This window comes from Diplotaxodon limnothrissa, linkage group LG13, assembly GCF_057381915.1.
Source record: "Diplotaxodon limnothrissa isolate DT_005_m linkage group LG13, D_limnothrissa_male_GT1.1, whole genome shotgun sequence".
NCBI lineage: Eukaryota > Metazoa > Chordata > Actinopteri > Cichliformes > Cichlidae > Diplotaxodon > Diplotaxodon limnothrissa.
Genome location: NC_140608.1, coordinates 21,353,536 through 21,365,830, shown reverse-complemented (window position 1 = coordinate 21,365,830; position 12,295 = coordinate 21,353,536). Strand labels below are relative to the sequence as shown.

The following is a 12,295-nucleotide window of genomic DNA, read 5'->3' as shown; positions in this document are numbered from 1 at the left end:
TTGCCCATGTTTTCCAGCTCTTCTAAGTCTTTGTCGAAGCTTTTCTCAGCCAACTTCTCACCTGCTAGATGTCCATCTATAGAATAGACATGCTCAAAAGCAAGGCACGTGTCTCATTGTATTGGTGGAAGAGCAGTGGCTCTATTTAAGGCTATCTCGCAAACTCATTGCCGACCCAGTTGATAGCCACGGCTTCAGTTTGAGGTCCTCATTCTTATTCTAACACCCGGCTGCATAAATCTGAATGTTGCTGCTTCATGAAGCTGTCATGACCACTTCATCTGCAAAAGAGACAAAGATGTAATCCTGAGATGATCGAACAAGACACCCTATGCCCCGAGCCTTGACTGAACCTAAAATTTTATCACTACTGTGAGATGAGAAAGCTTATTGCTGGATTTGATCTGACAGACATCTGTTGTATTTGGTCCACGGCAATTTACCCACACTCCTAAAACAAAAGCGAGATGGGGCATTTATGGTAGCTCAAAGCACCACGAGTCTCACAGGGTAGCTAAGCATACATTTGTCAGTCCTACTCGCTACTGTTGCTGCTCACACACGACCCTAACAACCATGTGTCCACCTGCAAGGGAAATTCCCATCGATGTTTTATTGCTATATTATATCAGAGGAGAAGTAAACCTGCCCGAATCTTTGTCACACTGACAGAATGAATGATTTACTGCAGCGTGATGGTTTCAATTAGTCCTACAGATGCTGAAAAATGTCAGTCTTAGTACCCCAACACTGTAAAATGTTCAGTTATGTGTCTCTCTTCCTCCAGCTGTATCCCTGGCTCTTGCTCTAAACGGAGTCTTCACAAATACTATCAAGTTGATTGTTGGCAGGTACGTTAAACAAGCCCATGTTTTTTTAAAGGCAGTGTCAGTAATGCTAAATGTTAGGCTCTTGGCCCTTGCCACATGAGATCCCTTTTTCACTCTTGACAAGTAAAATGAAATTCTTCCCGTCGATGGTATTGTTTGATTTTCAGACCGAGGCCAGACTACTTACAGCGTTGTTTCCCAGATGGGCAAATGAATGCAAAGATGCTTTGCACTGGGGAGCCGGCGGTAGTCTCCGAGGGGCGCAAGAGCTTCCCCAGCAGTCATTCCTCCTGTGAGTATCACAAGGCGATTGACATAAATCACCACCAGAAGTTGCAACACAATGCCAGAAGATATCAGACACTCATTAAAACGGCATGGTGCTCTGAGCAACATTTCACCAAGTAGAAACAAAATCTATGACTGACTGGCTGCTGTATGTATGAGGTGTATCTTGTTGCTCTCTCTCTTTCATGGTAATTACAACATGTAGCAATCAGTTTCATTCAATTTGCGCACCCTAAGTAAGAGTTGAATGCACACCCACCGTTTGATCTGACATCCTGCTGTGCTCAGCTGTGCATTCCGGCTTAGGACACACAAAATCTTATCCTCCAAGCTGTTTTCACTTCAGCAGTATGTTAAATAATTCAAATGTTTTCCTGTTGTCCAGCAGACGAATGTTAAGCGGTATCCATGGAACATTTGCTGGAGGCCACACAGATGCTGAATAAACTCTTGGCATAGCGTGGTGCATCTGGGATGTAAAGGCTTTAATCAAGAAGATACATCTTTGCAAAGATCTATTAATGGTCTTGCCAGCACTGAACAAAAATGTGACCGCATGGCTTTGGTGTTTTGGGTTTTTATTTTTTTACGGTGTTTTGTTCCGGTGTTTCTCCTCATTTAAAAGTGCCTAAAGATGGAATTTAAAACGGGTTCTTTGCTAAGTTGTCTGTTATGTGACACAGCACTGGTTCCTCCCTTGAGTTAGGTGCCTTTTTCATGTTTGAATGAGTCATACGTCAGTGTTAAGTGGCAGGAGCCTGGAGAACTATTACTCAAGATATAAAAAATTGCAAGAAAGTCTGGCTGCTTGGAAGAAACAAGGGGTGGCTCAAGACTTTTGCACATCACAATATCTGTTTTGCGAAATTAAAGAAAGCATCTTTGTGTGCTTTGCTACCGCTGTGACATGCATGAAATGTATTTTGTTTTGCTTGCTTCTGCATTTTCATTACATTTCTACTCTACATCCTCATTCAGAGTTGACAAGGTAATTACGCAGTAATCATTTGTACTGCAGGAATGTGCAAATAAGCAAATTGTTGCATCCTACCGAAACAGTTATTTGTCACAGTAGTGAAAAGAGCTGAAAATGCATGATGCATCTTAAACACCTCTTCTTCTTTTTTTTTAAAGATTCTAATGAAACCAAATGAGAATTATTCGAATTATTATTGAGGTATATTGGGCATATGTACAAGAAACACTCTGCTTCTGAAATGCTTGGGAAATTTGTTTAATTGTCATCCTGCTGTCAGTGTGAATGTTTACAGCAGGCTCCTAATCAAACATGAGATCACTGGGCTTTTGTGTGTTACATGCCAAGACCATGTGAATTCAATGATGTAATTTCACAGCCCAGATTTATTTGAAATACATATTTATAGTAATAATGCTAAAGTCTAATGCTTACAACCTCTCAAACACCTGCTTTAAAGAAAGGCTTTGAAGTGTTGGCTTTGTCCCATTAGACATGGCAAAGAGGGACGATGCTCTGTAATTCACCGCAGCACTGAGCATGGATTACATTCATCTATGCGACAGCTCTAATAGCCTTATGTTGTTGCACAGTGAGTAAGAAAGTGATTGAGAGAACAGTGCGACTGGGGACATAGGGAGCGCCCATACACTAGCACATCTAGAGAGCAGAAGAAATCCAATTTCCCGTCTCTGTCCCTTTTCACCAGACATTGCTTGTTGGACCACGAATAAGTTACAGAGCTTTTACTCAGACAAATGTGGCGTGGGACAGAAGAATAGGGCCAAAGAGAAGACGAGAGTGAATGGAGCCTTGTTTAAAATGGCATCTGGATGTCTCACAAAATCAGCTCTGGCTTGTGTGAAGACATACACTCAGACTATAGGGGAAAAATAAACAGTTTTGCACTCACAGACTCAGAAATGAGGTCACAGATATGCAGCTTGTGTCATTAAAGGACGCACGGTAAAATGCAAACGAAATCCATCAAGAATAGCCAGAACAAAGATATACATATATATCAGATTCCACTGTTTGTCGACAGCTATTTTTTAAACACTCAGACTATTATTATTGCATTTGAAAGTTGTTAAAGCTGCTCACGTTGCCCCTGATTAGATTTCTTTTTCTTCGCCTCATAGCAAAGTAAAAGAATAACATAAATTGGAGGAGACAGGTTCCAGAAAAAAGAAAAACAAACAGATAAATAGCAACTCCCCTGAATTCGCTGCACCAATATCCACAGCGATAAAGCAACCGGGCCCTAAAGCATTAGCTCTAATTGTCTACTTCATATTCATATTCATCTCACCACTCTCCCCTTGTGAATATTAAGCCATTAGATATGATCAATTAATAAACACTTTTGAAACCCATCTGCCATCTTACCATCTACAGTCTCTCCGATTCCTAAATGAATCCTGAGAGATGGAGCTAATCACATCTCCAGCTCCTGCTTCTTTCACTTATGCACAACTATCTATATTAAATTAGCCTTAGCTTGCCATGTCCATCATATTAGTTGAATGTCTAGGGAGAATTAGGCTGCTGCAGCAGCGTGTCCTCTTATTTCTGCTATAACGCAGTCAGACACAGTTCAGTGCAGAGTGAAGGAGCAATTATACAGCGCTAATAAGGAGGTTCTGTTGAGCTTTTGTATGTTAATGGATGAAACAGTCTCCATGCTCAAGTGGTTAATTAATATGCATTACTTCTGTGAGAGTCAGGGTTGTGTCCCACTTGTTCCTGCTGGGGTCAAAAGTCAAAACAGCAAGAAGAGAGTGAGGAAGGCTGGGAGATTGGAAGCATAATAATATGAGTTTGGAGTGTGGTGTTGATGGAAATTCATATTATAAAGTAACACATAAATAAGTAATGAGTTAAGTGTTTAAAGCTAGAATGTAGATAAGTTTGGTGTAATGGCTCAGCCGCAGCCACTGAGATCTTTCAGACTGAACTTCAGCATTGCTCTGAGCTCATACTAATATTAGCACATTTGCTGTGTTAATTCTAACAAAGATAAAAATCTTTGTGAAAGTTAGACTTGCAGATTGGCAGTGATCTTGGTTACATCCCAGGGCAGTTACTTTTACCTAATAATAATCAACAGGTAGAATGCCATACGTTCAGTGTCAGGAGTCACAGGGATGTAAAAATTGACATAAATCTGGTAAAAGAAGCAACTGCCAGAAAATAAGGTTTAAAATGATCTCCTCCCTCAGGTTATACATATAAATGCATGTGGAAAGTCAAGATAATATTAAGTCTTACTCCCAAGTGCAGACATACTGTAATCAATGTCTCTGGCTCATCCTACCAAATACAGTGGAGAAATGGCAAGCTAATAGATACAGAGAGCCAAGAAGCCGAGATTGCTGGCTGAGCTTGACTCCCTGTCCTGCCAGAACTACAACTGAGTTTAATGTCAGCTTTTTTATACAGACCAAAGTCCTGAACATTTTAACTTAATAGATAGATAGACTTGAATAAAAACGTAAAGTAATTACCTGCAGGAAAAATGTCTATCAAATCACATGGCAACCTGTCCCGCTGTTGAAATGCTTCAGTCAAAATCCAAAGTAGGTACAGGAGCGTTTCTTGTATAAGAAATAATTGTGCAAATCTTTTGAGAGCCTAAAGAAAAACTCCTAGTTAGCAAATTCTATCTCATTATTTCAATTTATCATGCAGCTCTGCTATTGCCTTTTCTGCTGCACCACATCTCTAAAAAGATGCAGCTACAATTAAAAATCAAAAAGCAAATTTAAAAAATAAATGCCTGTAGGCTCAAACCTATAGGTGGTTGCTGGGGCGACGGAGGGGCTGAACAGCAGGCAGCGATACAGAGCAGCACATGTTAGTGAAAGAAATGGGAAATGTTGGTGTCTAAACAAATTCGAGGTCTTAGTTTGGTGTATGAGGCGAGGAGAGTAAGGCATGTGTATGACGCAGTCCAGCTTGAGCAGTCTGCCTGAACTAGCTTGCAGACTGTGCAAGCTAGCTCCATTTATGTGGCTGAGCGGTTCCTTTGGATGCACCAGTGGATGCCGTTTCTAACACGTTTACCAAAAAGAAAAACCTTCTTGCATCATTTCCATCTTTAAAAAAAGTGCAATGTTGGTCCTTCTTCACTTGAAACTTCTGCGCAAACCTTGTGTTTGTTTGAAGATGAAAAAAGGCAATCACCCTGTACTCATTACTCTCATTAGGCATCTCTGTTTAGTCTCAGGGGAATAACTTTTTCAAAGCTTTTGAAATGAATGAGACAGATTCATTAACATGATGTTTCCCCCCCATCCTTGGCCTCTTCCCTCTGTCCTCTTAGGGACTCCTGCCACTTCTGAACAAGACAATAACATCCCAGTCATTATTAAATTAAGTATAACCCAGCTTGGTCATATATGCAAATTTTACATCTACAAAATGTATTTGCGCACTTCTTTACACGTAGCCCGGGCAGAGCACATACTTATTGTATTATTCATGCCGAAAAAGCATTTCTATTAGAGCAATCCTCAAGATGTTGACTTACTGTGTCTACAAACATAAACTTTGTGTTTACTATGGCAATAAAAAAGACGATTTTGGCTCAGCTTTGCAGCAGGTTAGATTTTATTTATTCACATTTGTTGTTTCTGTCAATGAATTCTAAAAATAAAGGTTAGACAATATTGTTTCTATCTACAGTTCCCCTATTTTCTGTCTGGAGTATTTCAACATTGTCTTCAGTTGCTCAGATTTATAGACTGCACGTCAGTTAAAATGGGCCATTTGCAGAATTTTATGTATGAAATCCACATATTACGAAAAAGCTCTGGTATTTAACTATAGCAGCAAATTGCTACAAATCAGGGAGAGTTGTTGTGTGAGTTTGGTGACCTGTGCAGCCTCCTTCTCATAAATGGATATGTGCCTGTCACTCTGAATGAATGATTATAGCAAGAAAGAGCAGTTTACTAGATGGCTGCTCCAGCTGGGTCATGATTTTAGAAGAGAAGAATCAAAGCATGTACAACGCACAGAGTAATGTATACGTTTATCATGTTCAAACAGTGAAGATGACTTTGTGCAATATGATACCCTTTTTGAAGTGTTACATTACTGCTGTTACTAATACAAAAATGATGTGTGATCTGCTCTCCAGAAATTGAAAAGATAATATTGAAAGTCTTGTTGAACTAATATGAGTTAGACCATGCTGACTGAACATTTCAATGTCCGACTCTATGGTTTATTGATAATTTGGTTCTGTCTTTCACAGTGAGTAATGTAATTGTCTTAGCTATAGTAAGAGCTATTAAAATAAATGGTGTGAGCTGTGATGGGAAATGTGGTGAGGTTGCCCAGAAGTGAGATTGATGGGCAGTGAGGAACGCTTAGGCTGGGGATGGCTTGTTCATAACCTCTGAGCAGAGGAACTCAAGTGAGCTAGAAAGCTCAAAAGTAATGCATTTTTGGTAATGCTGACAATGTCCAGTGTGTTATTGCATACAGAACAAGGTATAGCAAATACTGGCGCAATTTAAAGCTTGGGGTCCACTAAGCCTCTCTGTGCAATGCATTGTTAATATTGGGCAGGTGTGAATTTCCTCTGGGAGCCTCTTAAATCTGCTTTATATCACCCAAAGCTTCATTATCTTTGTAGTGTTTGCATCTTTCCTCGCATTAATTGGGCTCCCAGTTTACCCCAGTCTACTTTTCAAGCAGGATCCAACTTTTGCTAACATCTGATGGGTAAATTGGCTGGCTAGCAAGAAGAAGATACATTGTGAGCAATCCAGCAAAAACAAAAAGAGCAAAAAAACAAACAAAAAAACGCAGAAAAATGTAATATGGGAAAGTATTCTGAATAAGGATGCAATGAAGGAAAACTACAATATCTCCATAACTTCCCATGCAAGTAACATTGAATAACATAGCAATAAATCTTATATTAGCCTAAACCAACTGTCCACTATGCTGGTGTAAATTGTCCAGTGTAAAATTCAGAATTGTTAATGGATCCAAGTCATCACCTGAAAGCAAGACAGGCAGCTGTTGGGACGGCTGAACTTTCTGCCTCTTCCTTCTACCCCCATTGGATTTCCTCGCTTTCTCTCTCTCTCTCCTGGCTGCACATGTGTCCTGCTGGTCTTAGTATTCTGGGCCAGATTGTGGGGTGAGTGACAAATGGGCATCTGATGGGTGAGGCTGGGTGCTGTTTGGCCTGCTGTAGCAGTTAACTAATGACCCTGTGCCAGGGCAAAGATTAATGGCTCCATCACAAAACCTTTCATTCTGATAATTAGACTGCTGCTTTTTCTACAACATCAGTTAAAACAAGGGGTGGTCTCTTCAGCATTGCATGGCGAGTAGCTCAGTCACGATTGTTTTCTTACTCGGGGCTTTATTTTTCACTGTAACGTATGTTTCTGTGTGTATGTGTGTAATTTATAAACTCTAACCCACTCTCGAGTGGTACGATTTGGGACATGTGTGTTCTCTTCTTTTTGTGAGTGAGTGCTACCATAGGATCACTAATCCGATGATTTTCTTATGTACGGCAAATTTAGACCATTACCAGTGCACGTGTTTGGACTGTGGGAGGAAAACCGTGCACCCAGAGAGAACTCCCACAGAACTCAAACATAGTCCTCATATAGAAAAGCCCCAGCTGACTCATGGATTCAAACCCAGGACTTTCTTGTTTTGAGGTGAGAGCTGTTCAGTGTTCAGTCATTAGGAAGCTAATTATTTCACGTGGGATGCACACATTGATGCTGCAAACAGACCTCATTTTGCAAGAGTATGCAAATTGCTAAATGAGTCTCCTTGAGAGTGTGGGCTCTGCTTAGCTCTGTAAGTGTAGTTTTCTGCTTGCTCCCATCTGCTCCTAGGCACCTGCAGAGTGTTTCAGCACAGCGTTTAGAGACTGCAGTCTCAGTGAAATTACCTGTGAGTGGGTGGCTGTGGGAAGAGGTCAAAAACTCCAACAACATCCCATCATGACGACCTCATTGTGATGATCCCTTGAAGGCCACAAGCCAAAACACCTTGGTCAATTAAAAAATGTTTATCTGTACATTGCAAGTTTTGCTGGAGGTTTGACCTCTTTCCATTTTCTTTATCATTCAATTCATGCACATTGAAAGCAGGTAAAAGTGCAGTGGAAACACATACTCAACTTCTGAAAAACTGCTGCAAAACTCCTATCAGTTTCCATTACATTTTTCCAAAATGCTCAACAGTTACACAGATGGATCAGCTGGTCAGTGAATCGATCCCTAACTCCTCCACAGGTTGAAGTATCCTTGGGCAAGGTACTGAAGTCCAAGCTCAACCTGATGCTTAAGCATGTGTGTGTTTGTGTGTGTGAATGTTAGTGTTGTGTGTCATAGGGTGAAAATGAGACTTATAGTAATAAGTTGCTTTGACTGCTCAGCTGAATAGAAAGGTGACTTATAAGTACAATTTCATTTACCTTTTAAACTACATAAATATATCTGTAGTATGATTTTATATAGACAGGTTACTTTTGGGGCTTCTTCACTCACCTCTTTTCCCTCTCTGTATTTGTACACCACTCCACATTTAATCAGGAGTTATTAATCTCTCGCTCTTTTCCACAGCTTGTGTTTTGTCCTTTCTCACTCACCTCAACCTCAACCCATCACGGCAGATGGCTGCCCCTGCCCGAGCCTGGTTCTGTTGGAGGTTCCTTCCTGCTAAAAGGGAGTTTTTCCTTCCCACTCTTGCCAAGTGCTCATACAATAGGGCAGGGGTATTTAACTAAAATTTAAAGAGGTCCACTTAGAAGAAAGTTACTGAAGCAAAGGTCTGGATGATCATAATGTTTAATTATATACATATATGTATGATTTTTCAAAATTCTCGCCATTAAAAGTTTAAGTGTTTAACTTCAGAAAAATCGAATAAAGGGCGGAAAATCTCGAATTGCCTCTTTTCTGTTTCCTATCCGGACTGAAAAGTCTCAACCATTATAAATCTCAACACAGCTGAACAGTTGTGAGCAGTTTTAGAGGCTCCCTTTATTCCCCTCTTTTAATTATGGAGAGAAATGTGCCGCAAAAAGGGTTGCAAATGTGTACAATATGTTCCACAAGTGTAAATTTAAACTTACAAATATGTACACCAATTTTGTGTGCAACTTTCTAGGACTCTCAGGCGCATGCTCCAATCCACACACAAGTAAGAAGCAATCTGACCACACGTAAAACTATTTTACAAACGTGTGCGTCAAAACCTGAATAAATACTGATCATTTACACACAAATTTATTGTGAGTGAATTGAGCTCTAGCTTGTCCTGCAAGGATTTTAAAGCTAGAGCTCAATTCTTTAGTTTTCATTATAACAACTGTGGAGAAAACTGCCTTGGTTAAGTGTGTAGACCCAAACGTGGTCAAGATGCACAGGGCTACTTTCCTCATACCTGAGAAACCTAACTCAGTTGAAAAGTGCAAGGATCAGCACATACAAGCTGCTCTTTCAGGTCCTCATCATCTTAGAGATCAACAAATTGCATCTGGAGAGGCCCAGCGTTCACCCATTGCTCTATTTTCACTGTCCACTTTTCATTTTTGCACAGCACTGTTCGTTCCTAATTTTTTCCTTCTTTCTTCCTTGTCAATTTTTTAAGCTTTTCACACAATCGTCTGTATTTCTCCCTTTCTTTCTACCATCTTTTCATGTGTAACTTACTCTCAGCTATTGACACTGTAGAGTCAGTGTTTACCACCTAGAATGCACAGAGCTGATTGGCTGAGTGGTATCACATCACTCTATTATTTATATTTTAGGGTCTTTACATTATAATATAAAACCCCTTGAGGCAACTGTTGTGATTTGGTGCTATGTAAAAAAAATACTGAATTAAAAGTAACTGAACTAGCCTTGTGTGACTGGCTCACTGACTGTATTTATATCAAGAGCCTAGATCAAGACATCAACTGATAATCTGAATGTTGTAACATAACATTCAATATTGATTTGTCTCTCTTTCTTTCTCTTTGTCTTCCCTCTAGTTGCATTCTCAGGTCTTGGTTTCACCTCCTTCTACCTGGCGGGAAAGTTGCAGTGTTTTACGGATCAAGGTCGCGGGCGTAGCTGGCGTCTCTGTGCTATGGTGCTGCCTCTTTACAGCGCCATGATGATTGCACTGTCCCGGACCTGTGACTACAAACACCACTGGCAAGGTCTGCCTGACAACTTAGACACGAGATTTTCCTCCATTTATTAGAATTAATGCCACAAAAAGTCTTGTGCCCGTGTCAGCCAGAAATTATTGATGTTCAGTCCAACCTTGCTCAAGGCACTTTTGTAATTGTAGATGCAGATGAGTAATGAGGCCTATGCTTGTAACAGCTGTATTCCTATAATCACAACAAGCTTTAACTTCATCATCACACCTGACAAATTGAGAGAAAGCTAAAAAGTGCAGCCGGTACGATAAGCCCAACTAAGAAGTTCACTTGTTTGTCCAACAGGCGTAAAATTGTGTCTTAAAGAGCTGTCTTTAAGATATTGCATAATGATTAATTCCTGAAAACTGCATCAGATGCATCATATCATTCACCAGCTTCGGGAGGAGATTATGATTATAAGGTTAAGGTTTCATGTTTCTCCACATCATTATTCTTTCTCTGTTTTAACTTCATATATTTACTAAAAGACTTAGAAAAACCTGGGATGGAGGGGTGAAGCGAGAGGAAGCGAATGAATATGTGGGTGAGGTGTGTAAAAGCGCATGTGCAAATATGATGACAGTTCTGTCATGGGGTGTTAATTAGTTTTAGAGAGCCATATGTTCCACTTTTTTTAGGAACTAAAATATATTTACAATGAAAGCAAAGCACCTACAGCAGTTCAAGACAAGCCAATCATTGCATGGGTCCTCATTGTGTTTCTTAGCTCGACTTTTTGTCGTGAATCTCCTCAGCAAACTGTAAGTACGCAAAGGGCTATTAAACTTGAGGGGGCTCAATCTGCTCCCACTGTAAACACAAGCTGGGAGCTGCCATTAGCCAGGCTGCGGCACCATTCTCAATAGATACTAATGTTCCTCACCATTCCTTTTCACTTTGGATGTGCCCTCTGTTCTCTGAGGGGAAAAGGCTGGCCTTCCACACGCCGTCTCAACGAGGCCGCCCAGCTAATATATCGCATCAAGTCACAGTCTATTAAATTCGGTTGACAGCAGTCGATGAAACATTCAGTGAGCAAACTCGTGCACTGTACAGCTGTTGAATGGCGGGAATCGATGTTGCAGTATTTTTTTCATTTCACCCAGAAGGACGAAATAAAGGGAGACCTGTGGAAAAAACATCATTTTGATATGGCAGAAGCCTCTACTAGAGCTGTTTCAGCCACCAGCTGGCTGTGTCATTTTGATCTATATGCAGCAATATAGACTTAATACTCACCATGGCAGTGTGATATTATATGATATATTATAGCTTAAAGGTGGCTAGGTATAATACAAGCCTGTTCAGCATATGACAAAGTGACACAGACAGCCTCCTGTCCTGAGGCAAGTGAAGCCACCGCTCAGCAGAGCAGATTCGTTACTCTCCCTTTCAAGTTTCTTTCATCGAACTCCAAACTACAATATAAGCACTGCAACACATACATCAATGGCTTATTAATTGTGCTAATTCTATTTGCAGGTGTTATTTTACTTCCTTCACGCAGGCTAAACTTAGCTATCCATGCATTCCTTTAAATATATCTGTTTTTGTGCCTCGCAGACGCTTTTGTTGGAGGAGTGATCGGGTTGCTGTTTGCATACATTTGCTACCGCCAGCACTACCCCCCCTTCCTGCACATGGACTGCCACCTGCCTTATGCCAGCCTGGCTGTCGCCACGCACACGCCCATGCATCCTCAGGACGACCCGCAGCCCACTGACAACGCCACCACCCTTCCCCTGGAAGGCTTGACTGAAGGGCCAGTATGACTAGTGGCCACCACTGAGACTACCCCCAACGCCCTCACCAAGCCGCCAAGCCCACCCCCCATTCCCAGTGACTGACTGACTCTTGTATACATTCCAGTGGACAGTGAAACGCCTCATGCATTTCTATTCTCTTAAACCCCACACTGCGGGTGGCACCTACATTATTCCTGTTTTGTTTTTTTTCTCTTTGATTTTGCTCAGCAGCCATTAAAGTCTATATTTAGATGTGTTGTATGCGAGGAACCTA

At 40.8% G+C, this 12,295-nt stretch overlaps 1 protein-coding gene across 1 annotated transcript in view; it reads left to right on the top strand.

The window, feature by feature from the left end:
* Positions 1 to 12,048, top strand: part of plpp4 (phospholipid phosphatase 4) — a 45,743-nt gene extending 33,695 nt beyond the window's left edge. Inside the window, exons 4-7 of the mRNA XM_085369488.1 lie at positions 788 to 851; positions 998 to 1,122; positions 10,118 to 10,288; positions 11,840 to 12,048. Of these exons, the coding sequence (XP_085225614.1) occupies positions 788 to 851; positions 998 to 1,122; positions 10,118 to 10,288; positions 11,840 to 12,048 (569 nt within the window). The remainder of the gene's footprint in view (positions 1 to 787; positions 852 to 997; positions 1,123 to 10,117; positions 10,289 to 11,839) is intronic.
* Positions 12,049 to 12,295: the final 247 nt, after the last annotated feature.